Source organism: Schistocerca americana, chromosome 3 (assembly GCF_021461395.2).
Source record: "Schistocerca americana isolate TAMUIC-IGC-003095 chromosome 3, iqSchAmer2.1, whole genome shotgun sequence".
Lineage (NCBI taxonomy): Eukaryota > Metazoa > Arthropoda > Insecta > Orthoptera > Acrididae > Schistocerca > Schistocerca americana.
Genome location: NC_060121.1, coordinates 271,760,209 through 271,781,200, shown reverse-complemented (window position 1 = coordinate 271,781,200; position 20,992 = coordinate 271,760,209). Strand labels below are relative to the sequence as shown.

At 41.7% G+C, this 20,992-nt stretch overlaps 1 protein-coding gene across 4 annotated transcripts in view; it reads right to left on the bottom strand.

The window, feature by feature from the left end:
* The window catches only part of LOC124606748 (serine/threonine-protein kinase tousled-like 2), a 583,729-nt gene that overhangs the window by 170,859 nt on the left and 391,878 nt on the right, over positions 1 to 20,992 (bottom strand). For all 4 annotated transcript variants that reach the window (XM_047138785.1, XM_047138788.1, XM_047138789.1 and 1 more), the window contains one exon: positions 14,451 to 14,536. In XM_047138785.1, the coding sequence (XP_046994741.1) occupies positions 14,451 to 14,536 (86 nt within the window). The remainder of the gene's footprint in view (positions 1 to 14,450; positions 14,537 to 20,992) is intronic.

Here is a 20,992-nt window from a genome sequence, read left to right as displayed (position 1 = left end):
CGAAGCCGGAGGAGATTTCGCACCGATCAGTAATGCATACTCCGCAGATTCGCGAGACCATGAACGGAGAACGAAGTTTCACTTTTAAACAACGTATCATGCATGAAGTCAGTGAAGTGCAAAACGACAGAATTCAGTATGGGATTCAAAGTCATTGCGTACAGTTCTTTGTCGAGTGAGATATGATACAGATCAAACATGCTACGCAAAATTCTCCACACATTACTATTGCTAATACCAGATACGCGGATTCTCTGTCGTACATTCACCTCAGGATTGTGTGTTACAGCAGTCAGAACATCAACTTCTTTGTCACTGTTAGTTGCGGAGTTTGTGCGTTGACGCTATCTGGGTCCCAGTTGTCTGTCTCCGTGAGACTTGTGCAGATTTTGCAAATGGTACGAAGTGAAGGACGCCGTCGATCTGGGGAGCGTTCAGCGTACGCTACAACAGTTGTGGTTGCGGTTCTGCGACATTCACCGTAAAATTACTAAGTTACTAAAGACCGTTATATCGACAAACGACGGCAAAAATCACGAAGCACACTAAAACAGGGAAAGCACTGTTCCAAACGTACTTGCAATGCGTCACAGCGAATTTTCCTGTTTGGCACAGACAGCAGGACAGCAGGCGCGAGCACGAAACACTAGTAAGCTTAACAGTGTAGGTAGAACGTGCGCACTGATAATGGTTGTTTACAGCTGGATGCAGGCCAATACTTTGTACGGGCAACCCTTGCCTGCGCACTAGAGCAGCGACTGCGGCGCCGTTACGATCCTTTAAAAGTCTAATATTTCACAATGTATGAGGTTTAGAACAGTCAAACCAAGTCTACCATTACTAACTATACCTCCAGTTTTCATTTCTGTAGAAAAAACATACACGTACCATTAAAAAATCTAACTTTGTGTTGAAAGTGGTGTTCGTTGACCTTTATGGATTATGCATTTCTGCCCACTGTGTGAGCCCCTGACACAGGAGATCCCTTACCAATTGTATTTTTCACATTTCGTTTCTTTTCGGAAATACCACGGTAATCCTAAAAGTAAGGTCTCCTATTTTTTATAGGTACATAGACAGGTTTATTTCTGCAATGGTTTACATCAGTTTACAGCTTGAACATTTAGCTATTTTTTCGACATAATCACGATTTCTGTCGATGTATTTTTGTAGATACTGTGGCAGTTTTTGTATGCCCATGTCATACCAGCTCGCCGTCATGCTGTCCAGAGAGTGAATGAACCTCTTCTTTCACCTCGTCGTCGGAGCTGAATCGCTTTCCGGCTAAATGTTCTTTTAACCCAGGCAACAGATGATAGTCACTGGGCGGCAAGTTAGGACTATAGGGTGGGTGGGTGATTATGTTCCACTGAAACTGTTGCAGGAGAGCAACGGTTTGTCGAGCGATGGGTGGGCGAGCGCTGTCATAGAGAATGTGTACGCCCTTGCTCAACATTCCTCTTCTCCGGTTCTGAATTGCCCGTTTGAGTTTTTTCAGACTCTCACAGTACCTGTAAGCGTTAATTGTGGTCCCAGCGATTCAGCTCTGACGACGAGGTGAAAGAAGAGGTTCATAACTTTCTTAACAGCATGGTGGCGAGCTGGTATGACATGGGCATACAAAAACTGCCACAGCGTCTATAAAAATGCATTGATAGAAATGGTGATTATGTCGAAAAATAACTAAATGTGAGAGCTGTAAACTGATGTAAACCATTGTAGAAATAAACAGGTCTATGTACTTATAACAAAATAGGACACCTTACTTTTAGGATTACCCTCGTATATGAGGTAGCGGTATCAGGTGGGACACACTATTTACACACGCTAATAGAAGGTATGTGAAAGAAGTTACATTGACGTCTTACCATGTCTTCTGACTGTTCCACTTTTTTCAGGCCGTGTAATAATGATAATAATATTAATAACAGTAACTGGAGCTACGAATGACATTACGTTAATAAATTAATAGAACTGGGAGACTATACAAAATCATCATTGAAGTATGATATGTAAAACAATCATTGACCTAATTTGGATTTCCGTATATTATCAATATACAGATGACGATACCTTCACAATGCTATAGACAGAATCTGTAGGATACTATTGAAATTTAAAGATGATCTGGACAAAAAAGCTTAGACACACAAACATGCAAAATTCAGAAAGTGATTACAGAACATGTACATGTCGAAGGAACTCTTCTGAAACTACTGAAATTATTAACAAAAGAAACAAGAATTTTGAAATATCTTACGAAGTTATCATCAAAGCGTTGTACAAATTAGTATCTGGGACAAAGCTTAATGGTCATTGTCATTGCTACCAAGTTCATTAATGTAAGAAGTGACATGGCCGCGAGGAAATGAAACTTTGTTAAAGATAATATTTAAGACAATGCACAAGACGGGGGCGGACATCAGAAAGTGGGTCAGAGGTTTGTAGGAAGTCAGAGTTCGACAGCCTGCTGAGGAAGTGGCGGAACAGTAATGGCTACACGAAGACAACACACTCCGGCACCAAGGCGACTAGCAGACGCTGGCATACGACCAAAATGTTTGAGAAGCTTCTGGAATGTTCTCGAAGAATCTTACGGAAGACCTTCGGGGAGGGGGGGCGGTGGAGGGAGGGAGGGAGGGATGGAGGGGGGAGTGGGGGAGAGAGAGAGAGAGAGGGAGGGAGGGAGGGATGGAGGGGGGAGTGGGGGGAGAGAGAGAGAGAGAGAGAGAGAGAGAGAGAGAGAGAGAGAGAGAGAGAGAGAATCTCTATGGGAGTAACTCGCACGAAAGTCCCTGAAAAAACAGTATATAAATACTCGGTGCAAAAGGCAAAGACAGTTATCAGCAGACAGGAGCAGTACAACAGCCGTGTCGTCGAAAGCAGTCACTATACAATGTCACTTTGATGCTGATGCAGTAAAAGCTACAGGACGTCTGTACAGGTTCGAGGGAAGACAACTAGTTTCCAATAAGTGTCCAGTAACAGCTACCATCTTGAGTTTTCTGCCTGTTAATAAAGAACATGCTATATAGAGTTTGTCTCTAGTAGTAGCAACGACTAACAGTTGATATTTTCTGTGTGTCGGAATACAAACAGGAATAAGGGCTGCCTCACACTCGTCCCTCTCTGTGGTTAAAGTGTTTTGATTGTGTATTGCCAGAAAGAGTTGCAAGCAGAGCGCTCGTTTCTGATGGCGAACGGTGGAACTCAGGAACTAGGGGATACAAGGAAGGACCAACATAAAAATGGTAGGGTGTACTCCTTGATTTGCAAAGAAATACAGCCACTATAAGACATCTCTCCAAATAAGGCTGAACTACTGGGAAATAAATTGTTCTTAAATTTAATCCTTACGGCTTTGTGCCCTTATTCATTTCCTACGAAGCTAACAATTTCTCCTCTCCAATCCAAAATCACCTGCGCTAAGCATCCTTTGAGACTTTCTCCCTCTCACTCAGTTACAGGTAACTCAGTAGAACTCAGCGAACAATGTTGTCAGTGTTCTTATTGTGCCTTCGTCATAATCTGGTGACAGGACCTGTGCCAGGATGCCGCAATACTGCAGCCTTATTAAGTTAATGGCAGGGACGCATTAAACCAGAGATGGGGAAGTACAATATGTTTGTTCAATGTGTCATGGCATGGCTTCGAGCAGTTTTACTGTCAAGGATGAAGCGTAACAGATCTGAAAGCAACCACACATAACGTGAACCGAGGAAATACAAATCCACAGAAGAAACCATTGCCTAATCTGTACAGACGGTAATCACAAGAACGAAAAAATACGCTGTTGTGTTGATGTTGAACGCTGACGCAGCACTTAATCCCTACAGAAACTATGTTGGCAGTCGTTGTTGACTCGGTAACCCTGACGATGGAACTTTAGCTCCTAAGCACACTTCTGAGATAAAAACCTAAAAATCGATACACAGTCAATCGACGAGTTTTTAGTCATATAACTTATCTCTTTCACCGATTGAGTGTGAACGTAAAAACCATTATAGATTCATTTAAAAAACTAAATAAAAAAAGAGACCACACGCATTATTAAAGAGACTGCCATACTACGTTTGTCCGTCGTCTTCTGGGGGTATTGTTGCGCGTTATGGTATCCATATCATCTAGGACTGACAGAGGACATCAAGAAAGTTCGAAGAAGGGCAGCTAGTTTTGTATTATGTCAAAACAGGGGAGACAGTGTCAGGCATATAACACACGGTTTAAGGCGTTTAGCAATGCGATGAGATCTATTCACGAAATTTAAACCTCTAACTTTCTCCTCCGAATGCGAAAAAAATTTGCATACTCCCACCTACATAGAGAGAAATGACCACCGTTATAAATTATGAGAAATCAGAGCTTGAACGGAAAGACATGCTACTGAAGGTGGTTGAATGCAATTCGCGCTAGTTCTTGGCAGCGTGGCTCGTCAGCCAGAACTATTTATCGTGACGGATTAGTATGCGACTGTTTTTCGTCCGTGACAACTTCCACCAAAACCGATCAACTCAGTAACAGCGGAAGAGCAGTTCACTACAGTGTTCTTGGTCTCTGCCGGGATGCCGACACAGCAGTTACTCTGTGTAGATTCGCTGCAAATGGCACGCAAGAAGGTTCCGAACACTGCAAAGAACCGTTTCAGATTTGCGTTGACACAAATGGGTTGAACTATGAACACGATAACTATTAAGTGAAGGTATTTGATACGCATACAAAATATCGTGCAAACCTCATAACTACTGGCGGAGCCCAGGGAGGCGGTTGCAGTATAGTGCTCGTCGACTGCCGGTGAACTGTTCAAATAAGACGACATCTGCTGCAGAGCAAGGAAACACTAACACGCCTCTTCAAACTCAAGTCCTTAGTAATGCCAGCAGTCTCCAATTTTGTTTCATACCGTACAGAGTGCCCCCAAGAGAGCTTGTAGTCAGAACTGCAACGTTCAAATGCCCAGCTCTAAGATTTGTTTTCAGAACAGTTCCTGAAGGTCAGTCAGCGGATGTAACGTTTTCGAAAGTGACTCTGGAATTTAAGGGTACGATGAGCATAAACGGTTTCGATTTTGGAAGAGTTACATTTGACGCGAAAGAAAAAATCTCGCATGCAGCGACGCACAATACTACACGCAATATGTTAATGGAAAAAAAAAGTTTGTGGACTACATGGATCCACGAATAAAAAGGAATTAACAGTTAGTAAAAGAATTGAAGTTGAAAGTTTTTTGTAATTTACATCGACGGAAAAATTAATTACTTACCTGGGATGACAGGAGAAGTTACTGGTAAGGTAATGAATACGATGAGAAGTACACGTCGAAATGCGAACAAGTTCTCATCCAACAATGGATGGGAATATCAGGAAACCTTCCGCCAATGTCTTCGTCTATAGAGCAACCTCTCCGCAGTGTTCCAGAGTGAAGACCAGTAACAAATGTTGAGGTGATCCGGCCGTGGGATGGACACTTAAATTCGACGGTCCCCTTAGTGCTATTTGAGAGGAGTAGCCTATGTGCCGGCCCCCGGGTTACGCCCTCCCTCTTCTCTCTCATCGTAATCAGCTACACAAGCAAAACACCAAAACCCCCACACATTCATCCACATCTTATGTACACATAATAGATACAATTATGACGACACACCTCGCAATGTAGGTCCCCTGCGGGTAAGGAAATATAATTCCAATTAAGCAACTTTTCGAAATTTTCGGTAATAAAGTTTCCGCTTATACAGGGTGTTCGGAAATTCCCGTCACAAATTTCTAGAACTTTTACAGGGAAGTGAGTACAAGCTTGAGGAATTGAATTAGGAGTGACGCAGTAACAGTTCGAAAGGAAACACAACGAAACATCCATTTATCACTTAAGCAAATTTGTTTGTACTGAGACATAAACATTACGTTTTTACATTATTCCAAAACAAAAAACAGAACCCATCATACTGTACGTATGGAACATAGTATTCCAGTGTTAATACAAAAAAAAACTATGCTTAAGTGATAAATGGAAGTTTCGTTTCGTTACGTTTCCTTGCAAATTGTTACCTATCAACTGTACTGCGTGACGCCTAATTCAAATCCTCAAGCGGAAGTGGATGAGTTAAACATCTGAATTGAAACCGTCGTTGAACGGAAATGGTCCGTTTCCAGACATGGATTCCTATTCAAAATGTTACGAACTCATTCACATCTGTAAGTCCTAGAAGTTTGTAAAGGGAATTTCAGAACACCCTCTAAATCACGGCACGTATGTATTTATGTATTAAAAAGCAGGTAGCCTATGTCCGCCCGAATGATCATTACAGTACCGTGTAAAAATTTGAAGTATAAATCTGGTCAAGTACTTTTCAAGATTTTTGGTAACAACTTTGAACGATGACTTGATGATAATGAGTCAGTTATGGCAACAGCAAACTTTTGTGCAACAGAAGAGCTGAAACTTGCCAGAGTTTCAGTGAAACGTATGAGAACTTTGAATCTGGTAAGGCTAAAATGCCAATAGGGCTACTAAACAGGATCAGCAGAACTCACATTGAATATAAATGGTCTAAGCTCGAAAAGAAACCAACTATACGTAATATGGCTAACGAAGAATCAGGCGTCGTGCAGAAGACATAAACGTTAAGGAGAAAAGGAGCAAACATGATAACGTATGCTGACAACTAGCAGGGCCAAAGAATGTGGACGCAAACGAAAATTGATCGTAATTCGAAATAATGAAGGTAAACTTGGATTGAGATCAAACACTGCGCAAAAAAAGTTGGCGATAAAATTTCTCTATTGAGTCAAAGTAATTAGAGGTAAGATTTATGCTTTCCTCTTGACTTTAAATAACGGATGAATACCACGAACCCGCAAACAGGATCACGTTAGACGAACCTTACAAGCTGAAAGACATGTTGGTGTATGGATTCAGCACAAACGTTTAGTTTCCTACAGGAAGGAAGAGACGTCCTGCTTTTTGTGATTGTCCTGGGAGTTCAACCTGAAACCGTCTACACCGTCGTCCGTAAGTAGGAAGTAGAGCAATGATACAAGCAGTGCTCCGCAGAAGCCCAGGAAAGACATTCCGTTACGTGTGGTGAAAGCGGTCTCTCCAAGTTTAAAAGACTGAGATGGTGGGCAGTACACAGAAATAATAGACATTTTCCAAGTAAGAAATCTTCAGTAGAAGAAGAAACACCACCACCACCACCACCACTATAAATAGTAGTAGTAGTAGTAGTAGTAGTAGTAGTAGTAGTCGCAGCAGCAGCAGCAGCAGTAATAGTAATAAATGTGGAAGTTATGTCGTTTTATGTGAGACAATGCAGGCTGTTTCTCGTAATTACTCGACAGCGGCGATCCTCCTCAGAGAGGGAGGGATGAACCAGTATGTAACGAAGTAGCTTTAAATAAATAATACTGCATCTTATGCATTCTTTCAAGCGACAAACTTTACTTTCTTTTTAGTCCTCCGCTGGGAGTTGGCAATGACACTGAGAAAATAATGCCTAATATTAACAGGCAATTAAACGTTCTCGATAAGATCGAAGAAAAGTCATACGACAACACAAATAATTTGCCACGAATAGACCATACACTGGTAATTCCCAAAATCATAACAAATGACGAACGAATAGGCAAAATTGAAAGCCTTCATTTAACACGAAATGGAACGGCACTGGGGAACACATGATCAAATTCCTTAAAAAAACTTTTTTGAATTCACTCCTTAAGACAGCTCCAGACTAACTTTCATATACGAATCTGACTAAATAAGTAACCTAAGAGTCAAGGCTGTCGGTATCTGGAGCATTAAAAAATCTGAACTCCCAAGAAGAACAAAATTTTAGGAAAGAAAGATAACAAGAACTCGTATAGTACCCACACGAATCATTTTCAAATTTCTCTACTACATAGTTTAAGATTTATTGTATTTCTTTTACATTATATGGAGTAAAGACCTAACAATTTTACTTCTTACGATATCCTGCATCTATCACGATTTTATTACTGACGTTTTCGGCAGGGAAACTACTGAAGTTTGTTGCAGGGTATAGGCACTGCAACAAGCAACGTTTCAGACTCGTTCGTTTCTGGTAACGGATGGCTATTTCGCAACCAGTGTGCTCTATCCCTTTATACAAACTTAATTCAGTTCAAAAAAGTTACCCCTCATTTAGAGCGAGCTTCAACCCTCACAAGTCGTGGGCGGTGCCTGCAGGCAATCGTGGAATCCCAAAAGGCGCCCCTAAGTGGAATCCCGCGAAGTCGACAACTCAGAGGCACCCAGATGAAACCGTCTCGTGTTACCTTGCGCTGCTGCTTCATTCCATATCCTCCCATGTCGCTCAGTGTTCCTCTTTTTATACCTGGGGCGATTTCAGCTCTCTTATCTTTTATTCTGTATACTATTACACAAACATTCAAACGTTTCTCAGTCAGTTACAACTGTTAGTTCTTTTTTTTCCTGTCGGTGGAAAATTTATAGTCTTGAGAAACGTAAAATTCATCCATTACCTCAGTTTGTCGGCCCTCACATTCTGATACGTAGTGGCGTACGGAACTTTCCAGTCAACTATGCGAGAGTTTGTCACTGACGTCATATAGGTGGCGTTCTTGGAAACATTCTCTTTTGGTATGGCGGCACTGCTTAGTTATCTTTCTTTGATCTATGCAGAAGCTGACACATGCCGAAATCTTATCTGCAAGTGTCGTGGAATTTGTGACTTAACAACTTTCCTCTTATGTTTCCTTATTTTGGAACATGAAATAAGAGTAAATTATATTAAATATATTTTCTACTGTGTGTTTTCTCCTCTTAAATGTAAAATAGAAAATAAAACGTCATAAAAAATAAATCACAACTTAATGATTGAAAACTTCACAAACACGTAACCAATTTCAAAGTTCTTGCGAAGTTCTGGTAATGTAACTGCCGAACTAAGAATTCATCCACATGTTACTACTACTTCGAGGTATTTCTACCGCACAATTTTTCGTGGCAGTACATGTTAGAGATTTTTGGATGTGTAGAATGTTGAATCTATAAACTGTAACCAGACGGTGCTAAACATTAGTTTACAAGAGATATCAGTGTTCTCCATTACCTACTAAAAGAAACTGAGAGATACAAATCTGGCATACCTTAAGCTCTTACTAAGCATCAAAGCAAAAAAGTAAATCTTCAAACAGAATATAGTATTTAAAGTCTCTGCTTCGCTTCTCACTGCGATCTGGACAGCGTTTTGAATGTATTTTGTGAAGGTTGGCTGCAGAGAGTCGACTGCCTGAAAAAGGGACTGCCCAGGCGATTGCGAGTGCAAAGTAGCGCGTGCAATCCTCTGCGACTAACAGCCTGCTATTGATTGGGTGACGTCATTACGTCCGTTGTGTCAGCACCATAGGATACATCGATGACCACACCCGACATAAGGTGTAAAAGGTTGTTTTTTAAGAGAGGAATTCCGAGAGCAGTGCTCTTTGGAATCAACGAAATTTACACATTTTTACAAACAATATCTATTAGGACTGTCAAATTCCTCCATGTATGTACTTTCGGAAGCAATTAATCACGAATGTTTCCCCAATCGAAAAAAGGCGGTAAAATTAAACGATGAGAATTTTTAGTTGTCTTACTTTGTAAGCTTGTACTACAGATTTTGCTAGTACTAAAAGGAGGAAAATCAAAATGGTCCACGTCAGAAGAGTTCAAGTAAATAATTAAGGAAGGAAGGAAGGAAGGAAGGAAAGAAGGAAGGAAGGAAGGAAGGAAGGCAGAAATTAGGCGTCCTGACGACACCGAAATCGTTACAGACTGAGGATCGAATTTCGCAACTGCTCTTTTATTATCGGTACATTTTTTAAAACGTTGATTTGGTGCAGAGTGTTTGTTTTAGGGAAACCACACAAAATTAAACAACACTGTAATATTTTTACTGACTAAAGTTTTCGTGGTACATGTGAATAATGCGAGTTGATAAAGAATAGTACGCAGAGAACATTTATGTACCATTAATTTCCAGATTACGAGTTCCTGCACGTAAAGCACTGGCCCATCCTGGTTTATAATAAATGGATTTACGGCACTAAGAGAAATTAATTACACCCTACATATTATTTTATGTTTACATGCGTGTGCGGAAGAGTGTCTAAGTAACCAGTTTTATTAACGCTGAAAAGTATTCTAGTGCGTAATGCTAGGAAGGTACTAATCTTTGAGAAAGTCTTACATCTTTTTATATGAAGACGAGATGTTAGAGTGTACAACATGGTTATTATTATTGTTGTTGCTCTTGTCTTCAGTTTGAGGACTGGTTTGATGCAATTCTCCAAGTTACTGTGTAAGCCTCTTCATCTCTGCATGGTTACTGCCGTAACCTACATCCAATTGAGCTTGCTTATTGTATTCCAGCCTCGGTCTACCTTTACCCGGCCCCTCTGCACTGACTTCCTTCAGTTGCCAAATTGACTAATCATTCATCCCTCTGGGCGTGTCCTTTCGGACGATCCTTTTTATTAGTCAAGTTGCGCTATAAATTTCTTTGTTCCTCAACTCGATTTAGTTTCTTCTTATTAGTAATTCGATCCGCCCATCTAATCTTAATCATTCTTTCATGATCAATACATTTCAACATGTATGTATAATCATTTCTAGTGTTCTGAGAGACAGTTTTCGTGAAAATAGTAAAGCACAGGTGTGAAAACAATGATGCTGCACGGATCATAGCGCTACTGAAAACAAACATTTAATAATTAGACCGTCAAAAATCGACAAAAAATTCAACAGTCTGTCTTTCAATAGCAGACAATGAAGGCATCCAGCAAAGAAAATCAAAGTTTTTTTTTTCATTTTTTGAGCAGGACGAGTGGATGTCATAGGTACATACTAGACCATCTTCTGTGTCAAATTTTTTCCCATTTACATCGCATCTGGACTACCTCACTTTTTTTTCTCCCACACACACAGCACTTTCCTAATATGGAGACGCTCAACGGAGAAAGGTGCGGCGGGCGGGTGACTATGATAGAACTGCCCGAACGTCATTTGACACCTACTTAGAGCTAACTGTCACTAATCCATTTACTAATCAGTATTCAAGCCAAAACAACAGACAGTCTGAAAAGTTCACCACCTCAAAGCCCACAATATAACAGACAGCACCACGGAACACAGCTTCAGGGTATCAGAGCAAGTGTATCACAGAGTCAAAGTCGCAGTAAGTTACAGCATTCTGAGATATGAGTAAACAGAGCTAGAACACCACTGGAGGGAGAGGGAGAGGGAGACCCACAAGGAAAACTATTAAGGACATCCTAGGGGTTTGTGCAATGTCAATCATTTTTCACACGTTCTAATATTTCTGACTTTCACAAAAAAAAGTAACGCTAATATCAATCCAAATTTTGGTTTGACAACCACAATGCGTTGCTAGGCGTGACCCTATAGGAAGAGTGTGCCCTGCTCTTTCTCCGGCCTGGACAGTTTCCTATCTGTGTTCAGAAACCTCTCACTAACTCTGGAACGCGAAGGACTCACTTGCAGCAGGACCAAGTGGTTCCTCAAATATTATTGTTAAGTAACTCCTGTTAGCCGCCATTAAATTATTTTCAACGCCACCAGAAAATGAAACAGAAGAGTTACACTGGACCATACTTTTTGGTTATTTTAATGCCGGAAGTATAAGCTCTCACTATTGACATTGATATCTCTAACAGTGTTTCATCTTCGATACTGTGAAACACATCTCTTCAATTGGAAGGTCTTCATTTTCCATATTTTGGGAAGAGCTAGTACGGACTGAAACAAGATCGAAATGTCCAGTCAACAAGAGCTCTAAAATGCGTACCTTAAGAGCTAGGACCACTTCACCGGTAGAAGATGTGTTTCACAGTAGCGAAGATGAACGAGTGCGCATAGCTCTTCAGGTATGCACTTTAGAGTGCATGTTTATTGGACTTTTTTTGCTTTGAGCCGGTGTGCAAAATAGAAATCCACCAGGTTGTTCTTATTCTGCTGATTTTTATATTCCCACTGCCAAATGAATCCAGCTGTCTTTTTCTAAGTCCCATCTATCCGATGGTTTTTCCCGAGTCTTCTTAGGTAAATTGGGCTCGCCTGTAGTATTTGTTTTGTCCATCTGCCAAACTTTTGTAGAGTGCTTACACATACTCAGACACCATGTAAGTTTACTTACATAGTAGCAAAGTTTGCAAAATATATGACAATTGTTATGGTGCTCCTCCGAGCAAGAAGACTAAATGGTTTAGACAATGGGATCATGTTCTAAGAAAATAAGCTACAATACCTACCCAGCACTGTGATATGGCTATCCGAACATCGCTCCATACGAATGTTGTAATGGTTTCTTCAACGAGACTACAATTTAGGTTTTTCTCAAATATTACCAGTCTCAACAAGTGATCAATCTAGCAACACATGGATGTCTGCAAAATCTATCCTCTTCCTCTGCAAAATCTATCCTCTTCCTCCCAAACATTGCGAATTTCCAAACATAAACGAGCTTCCTCTTCCTCAGTACGACGCTTGTACCAGGATCTACGGTCACTGCAGGTAATGTATCACCATTCAGACCACGTAGTGTATCATTACTCAGAAGGAAGGTTGAAAGTCAATTACAGTAAAAAAAAAATACGTTGTAAGGTAATCTATATAAAGTACTGCAAATTTATCTGATGCACGATACTAATGACTGCATGACAAAGTTCCTTTGAAGATGAAGTCACAGTGCGAACTAAGAAATCTTTGATTTGCAGAACGTCTATTTCCGCTTACCACGTTCACCTGACGGTCCTATTTAAATGAACAATTTTTTCACGACTGACATAATGGCCGTCTTCTGGAGTTACGTGTGGTTGTCACATTGAGCTCACTGGACCATGCTTAGAGTCACCTGACGCACAGGGAAATTATTACCTGATTTGTTCAAAATACGATGTTATTCCATTATTTTTTATCCTTCCTTTGCGCGCGACCCAGAGAGGTTTCATTGCTGTAGTAATAATTTTTTAATTTTCCTGCTAATATCCTGTTGGTTTCGTTGTTCTGTGACAAGGAGGTGTAGCAATGGAGCATTATAAAGATGTTTATAAAATAGACATACGCCTTTGGAGTCCTACTGCTGAACAAATTGCGCCAACTGAAATACATAGCAGCTTGCTGAACGTGTGTGGAAACAATACAGTAGATGTAATGCGTTCAGCAGTGGTGAGAAGAGTGTGCACCACAAATCGCCCTCCCCGCCACCGCCCCCCCCCCCTCTCTCTCTTTTCCACTATGCTCAGTTTTCATCCCTCATAATGAACAGCATCTCGATCGCTGATTACTATCAAAGAACTGTGTGGACACATGAATGTCGGCTGTAACGCCTTGGAAAACATGATACTCAACCATGTTTACCGGAAAGTGTGAGAGGCGGGTCCACGGTTTTAGATCTCTTAGAGCAACACGAGGTTGAATGTAATGGCTTTCTAAACACCATGATCACTAAAGATGAGACGCGGTATTACGCAGCACGCAGGAAACCAACATACAGGTCATGGAACGATGAGTAGGGAATTCACCATCAAAGAAGTAGTTCAAGACACATCTTAGTTCTAGACACGCCTACTTGCAGGCAAAGTGACGTGCACAGTGTTCTGGGACGGGCAGGGTGTGCTTCGTTTGCGTGTCTTTGAGCCCAAAGCAATTCAGAACGCTGCATTGTGACACTGACTAGGCTGAAACCCCAAATTATCAGAGTCAAGCCAGAGAAGGAAAACTCCCGCTTCCAATCAGGTAACTGCAGACCCCACAGTAGTTTTGTGACCATGTCCGCAGCTCGTGGTCGTGCGGTAGCGTTCTCGCTTCCCACGCCCGGGTTCCCAGGTTCGATTCCCGGCGGGGTCAGGGATTTTCTCTGCCTCGTGATGACTGGGTGTTGTGTGCTGTCCTTAGGTTAGTTAGGTTTAAGTAGTTCTAAGTTCTAGGAACTGATGACCATAGATGTTAAGTCCCATAGTGCTCAGAGCCATTTTTTTGTGACCATGGATCTCACGGTCAGCTATGTCTGAACTATCGTACCAAATCCGCAGTACAACCCTGATTTAGTACCTTCAGAATTCTCTCTCTTTGGGTCCATGAAATATGAACAAAACGGCCAACATTTTCCAGAATGAGAAGCTGTCGTCAAAGCTGGTTCAGGTTTTTACGAGACCGGGATAGAGTCTGTAGTACGCCGTTGGCAAAGCTGTACAACGAAGAATAGTGGTCACTATGTGAAAATGACGGATGTATTTATGGAACGCGCTTTTATCCGTTCCCAAGCAGCGAAACCAGAAATACGCTAAGACAGAGAAAGAGCCCCGAGACTTGCGGCGGCTGCGTCCAGAGGAGGTGTGCAGGCGCGTGACAAGTATCGACCTGGGAGCGGCGCGGAGCGTGACGCACGAGCGTGAGCCGCAGTACTCACCCTCTGGCCCAGGAAGCGCGCCTCCAGTAGTTCCTGTTTCCTGGGGTCCAGCACCGCCTGCAGGTGCTCCATCTTGACACCCGCGCCTGCGCAAACAAAACATTGGCGTCAGAAATATTCCCAATATAGGCTTGACTGGAAGTCTACGAGATATTTAATTATTCGTGAATATCATAGCCTATCAATAATTTAACCACAAGGTTTATCACAACGAAGTTGACAAAAAGAGACAATTGGCGCAAAGTAGTGTGTAGAGGGAGTGCTAATACAGGAGTAACATATCTCCGAAATGGTGGTGGAAATTGCCTGGAAAAATCCAGCAGAATGTCGTCGTGTAGAAGAATACGACGCCGTTTGTTTACATCTAGATGCAGCTCAAACAGTTTATCGTAGAATAATTTCCGAACAATCTGTTCCATTTGTCTTCGTTCCTGCCATCATCATACACTAATAATTTTCTTTGTGGCTTCCTGGTGTTGTAGCACTCAGTCTGGAGACTCATTGGATGTAGCTCTCCCCGCGACACTATCCTGTGCATACCACCACCTCATCCCCAGTAGCTACTACACCGTACATCCTTTCGAACCTGCTAACTGTACCAGAAACACGTGTTCGCTTTGACTCCTCTTCCGCTGAGAGAAGTTTCTGGGAAATCGGAATATGCCACTTGCCATGTTCCCCTCATCAGTACCTCCTCATTGGTTACACGATCTAATCTTAAGTATTCTTTTGTAGCGATACGTTTCAAAAGCTTCTATTCTCTTCTTGTCTGAACTGTTTATCTCTCCCGTCTCACTTCCGTGCAGGACTACACTACAAATAACCTCACAAAAAAAAAAAAAAAAAAAAAAAACTCCCTAGCACATAAATCTACATTCCCTGTTGACAATTTCTCTTCTTCAGAAAAGCTACTCTTGTCATTAGCAGTCTACTTTTTATATCCTTTCCGCTTCGGCCATCATCAATTATTTTATTGCCAAAATAGAAAACTCTTCTACTACTTCTACTGCCTCATTTCCTAATCAAATTTCCTCAACATCGCTTGATTTAATTCGACTACATTCCATTACCCTGGTTTGCTTTAGGTGATGTTCATGTCATATCCTCCTTTCAAGATACTGCCCATACCGCTCAAATGCGCTTCCAGGTCCTTTGCTCTGTCTGACAGAATCACAGTGTCATCGGCAATCCTCAAAGTTGTTATTTCTTCTCCCAAACCTTAAATTCATTCTCCAAATCTGTCTTTGGCTTTGTACACTGCTTGTTCATAGCGCAGATTGAATAACATCGGGGATACCTACAAGCCTATCTCACTCCCTTCTCAACCACTCGTCACTCTTCATTCCATCGCTGCCTGTATTTTTTACCCTTTTACCTTAAGAATTTTAAAGAGTGTATTCCAACTGACATTATCAAAATCTTTTTCCAAATCTACAAAAGTTATGACAGTAGGTTTAACTTTACTTAACCGATCTTCTAAGACAAGTCATAGGATCAAAAATGCTTCGCGCGTGCCTAGATTTCTCCGGAATCCAAACTGATGTTCGCGAAGGATGCTTCTACCAGTTTTTCCAGTCTTCTGTAATTAATTTGTGTTAGTATTTTGCAAACATGAATTATTAATTGATAGTTCGATAATATTCACACCTGTCAGCGCCTGCTCTCTTTGGAATTAGAACTATTACATTCTTCTTGAAGTCTGACGGGATTTCCCTTTCTCACCTACCTTGGATATCAGGTGGAACAGTTTTCTTATCGTTGGCTCTCCGGGGCGTATTAGCTGTTCTGACGGAATGTCGCCTACTCCAGTGGCCTTGTTTTGACTTAGGTCTTTCAGTGCTCTGTCAAATTATTCTCGCAGTATCGCATTTGCTATCTCATCTTCAGCTACTTCCTCTTCTTTTTACGTAAAGTTCATTTCCCTTGTATAGCCCTTCTATATATCCCTTCCACTTTTCAGCTCTCTTTTCTTTGCTTAGTGCTAGTTTTCCATCTGAGCTCTTGATATTCTTATAACTGCTTCTCCTTTCTCCAAAGGAATTCAGCTATCCCTGCTTAGCCATTTTGCATTTCCTATCCCATGTTTTCTCCTTCCCTCAATTAAATTCAATACGTCCTATGATAGCTACGGGTTTCTATTCGGCCTTGTCTTTTCATCTACCCGACTCTCTGTGCCTTCACTATTTCACCTCTCAAAGGTATCCATTCTTATTCTACTGTATCCCTTACCCCTGTTCTTGTCAATCGCTGTATAACGCTCCCTCTCTCAACCACCCTTTGTTCTTTCAACTTGTCCAGACCCCATCTCCTTCATTTCCCACCTTTTTGCAATTTCTTTAGCTGTAATCGACAGTTCATAACCATTAAATTGTAGTCAGAATCCACATCTGCTCCCGGAAATGTCTTAACAGTTTAAAATCTGGGTCCGAAATTTGTTTTACCAGTATACCTAGTGGTTATAAGTAAAGTGTAGCTATTCACGGATGTCCAGTGTGGGCTGTAATCATCGTATAGCAGCGAAACTTGGTAGATACGCCAATGCAATTGTGGTAGTCAGGAGCAAATCTGGCGCTGTGCACTGTCTGTATGACAGTATGACATTCACGCTGTGATTTTGCAAACCATAACGCGAGTGAACAGTTTGGCTATCGAGAAGAGACCCGTGCTGTTAGCAAGTGAAACTTATTTATGGAAACGGCAGCAATTAAAGTGCTGCATTGAGAGATTATCGTCCATTGAAAGATCTGAGGAGAGGACGATGATAATGAAATTCTAAAATACGAATGAGCTTTGTGTGGCACCTGGAAGCGGACGGCATCATATCCCGGCGGAAGCAGTTGACGAGGTTGCCGTCGCTATAACTGACCATGCAGAATGTGCCCCAGTAGTGCAAGTGGTCGTGGTCGTACAGTGTCACGAAAATTGTCCATCACACGATCAACAGAATGGCAAATTTTGCGATCTATTTCGTTCTGAATTTGCTCTTCAGTTCGAAGTTGATGATATGTGGCCTGGCAATATTCTATGGAGTGACGAAACATACTATATCCTTTCTGGATGCAGTGAACTCACAGACCCGCCGAATTGGGAGCACTGTTAAACCGCATGTTGTACACGAAGAGCCACTGCAGTCGACGGATGTGACTGGTGTAGTAGGAATTCACATGCACATTTATTCTCGGTCCGTTCTAATTGGAAGAGAATACAGCCGCCGGGCCTGTCAGGTGTACGTGTCGTCAGCACGTTATTGATACCACCTTGTGAGTCCTGCTTTGGATGAGCGCCACTGTGTGGAAACCACCGTTTTCAAGAGGGTGACCTCATGTCGGTCGCCCAGTGGAAGACCTGCTTAATGTAACCTTCCACGAACGTGTTATCCCCAGAGGATTTCCACATGCATGCCCTGCAAGATCACCTGATCTGAAACGTGTGGTGGTATCTAAAAGTACGAGTTTACCAGGAACACGTTTGGTCTCTACCTGATCTGAAGGCCAGTATACAAGAAAACGTTACTCAGATTCCACCGGAACTGCTGTGAGCAACTTTTTATCACGTTGTTTTACGGATATAGAATCTCGTCGACGTCCCCGGTGCTCATACTGAACAAACTGTGCAAGCGGCAGTTAATAATAAAATCAACTTTAAGCCTTTGTCAATTGTTTGACCTAACCAATTTTATAACGCAACATTTCGGTACGTCTTTCTTGCCTTCACAGGGCAAACTTGCAGCTGGTGGCAAAAACTGGAACTAATTTTTTTCCAGCGTTAATCGGTTCCGCAATAACATATTAGAGTATCTAAGAAGTTTGGCTGCCTAACGATAAATACAGCCCACACTGGACCTCTGGGGTATCTGGACTTTAATAATATAACCATCCGCTATATTCAGTCTTAAACCTTTCGATGTCTCCAGCTCTCATTCACGTATACTCTCTTCTTTCATGATTTTAAACAAAGTGTTAGCAACGATTAAATTATTCTCTGTGCAAATTTCTACCAGGCGCCTTCCTCTTTCATTCCATTCTCCCGTCCATATTCGTCTACTATTTTTCGTTGTCTTCCTTTTTTACAATCGAATTCCAATTCCCCCCCCCCCCCCCCAATCACAATTAAATTGTCGTTTGCTTTAACTATCTGAATAATCTCTTATCTCATTATACTTTTTTTCCTTCCAAACAGTCCATCATCTGCGTAGTTAGTCGGTATATAAACGTGTACTAAAGTGATTGGTGTTGGTTTCGTATCTGTCTTTGACTACGATAATTCCATCACTATGCCGTTTGTAGTAGCTTACTTCGATACCTATTTCCTTAATCGTTACTAACCTAACTCTTGAATAACAATATTTCATTTTGTATTTATGGTCCTGTATTCACGAGACCAAAAGTCCTGTTCATCCTGCCACAGAACTTCATTAATCCCCACTACATCTAGCTTCAACCTATCCATTTCCCTCTTTAAATTTTCTAAACTACCTGCCCAATTGAGGGATCTAACATTCCACGCTCCTAATCGTAGACTGCTAGTTTTGTTTTTCCTGATAGTAGACTTTTACGTCCGGAATATTTTACCCAGGAGGATGTTGTTATCATTTAACCATACAGTAGAGCTGAATGCCTTCAGGGAAAAATTATGGCTGTAGCTTCCTCTTGCTTTCACCGGTCCGCGGTACCAGCTCAGCAGGCCGGTTTTGGTTCATGTAACAAGGCAGCAATGTCAATCATCCAGACAGTTGCTCCAGCAACTACTGAAAAGGCTGCTGCCACCCTTCAGGAATCACACGTTTGTCTGGCCTCTCAATTTTTGTGCTTCAACAGCAACATTTTCCCGCTGGTTTCCTTCTTTTCCTTGCCAGAGCAGGATGAGCCGGTTATATAAAAAGAATTCTATAGGTCAATCAGTTCGACAAAGTTATATACTTTCACACATACAAACAAAAAATAAGTACGCATATATAAGCCTAACACAAAAAACTCTGCTTTTCATTTTTTTCTAGATGCTTTGCTCATCGGTTTCAATTCACTGAAAACGCCCGCCTCATGATTTATATCTTGAAATATATTGAGGAATGACACTTTTCCTGCTTTACTCAATTTTTGGCAGTCATTTTAAGTTTTTCAGGCATGTTAGGATCCTTTTTAACCCAGTTTTTGTAATGGCAGTACCACTTCGGGCATATTCGTATAGGCGGTAAGTGTCCTTACAAAAAGATGGTTCAAATGGCTGTGGTCATCAGTCCCCTAGAACTTAGAACTACTTAAACCTAACCAACCTAAGGACATCACACACATCCATGTCCGAGGCAGGATTCGAACCTGCGACCGTAGCAGTCGCACGGTTCCGGACTGCGCGCCTAGAACCGCGAGACCACCGCGGCCGGCCTTACAAAAAAAAACAGCGCATCAAAGTTTTCTAGGTGAAAAAAAATGCAGCCTAACAACATGCTCGCAGTTTGGTGCCCTTGGAACCTTTGCGATGTCCCTAGAACTTTCTGTGTGTTCACTACGTTAGTTAAAACTACAGTCTGAATATTACGTGCATACATTAAATTATAAATACGGTATCTCTGGACCTCAGGATCTCGGCAACGGATAATTATATAGAAAAATTTTCGATGTTTTCCGGAGTTTCATCTTAAGAACGTATGGTTCGACTATTTGCCATGAACAGCAATCATAGAAGTGGCCTCCCATCCCCACAATTGATACTTTTCGTACCCAAAAAATCATGGTTTTTCGGGATTTTCTCAGGAACTGCCGAAGAACAAATGATATTCTTATAAGCCGCCGGAGGCCTACTCTAGAAGATCACATATAGTGCGAAAGAACCAACCGATTTGCTCAATTTGCATGGGTTGGAGGAAGTGTGCAATGTTTAAATTTTGACCCAGTACCGTAGGGCAGCTGCATAATGCCCGCTTTTCCGTTAGATATGAGAATGGTCGCTAGGGTATCAGCTATCCAAAATACTTACCCTTCTTCTCTGTGACTGATAGACCCGAGATATGACCTGAAAAACTACATTTTCGCGCGCGCGTCTTCTTGGAAAGTGAAGTGCACGTGCCGATTTACGATGTGACAGGTGCCGTCTCATAATGTACAAGAAAAAACTGCTCACGTCATTCGTTAAGAAAGGCAAATTTAGATTTCTTTCTAGTGGTATAGGCCAAAGGAAAAATCAAGCATGAGGACGGTATATTAAGTACGAACCACGATTCCTGAAACATGTAATTTTACGTGCTGTGGTGAAGCAATATCACCCGTTCAGTAGTAAATTTAAACACAGCGCCGGAGTAATGATTAAAAGGATTGTGGTCTACTGATTTATACTGGTAAAACTCGGGGCAAAACTTCTTGTAATCCTTTTTAAAAAGGCCTGTATCTCTTTCGGGGATGTGTGAGGAATGTGATTTCTCCATAATCCGCATGAAGACATCGACGTCCCATGACTGTGGTAAATCCGCTCGCTGCCCCAGAGGGCAGAAATGCAGGTGTGGCAGGCGTGCCCTTGCTCGCCCTTGCCTGCAGCAGCAGCCATTACTA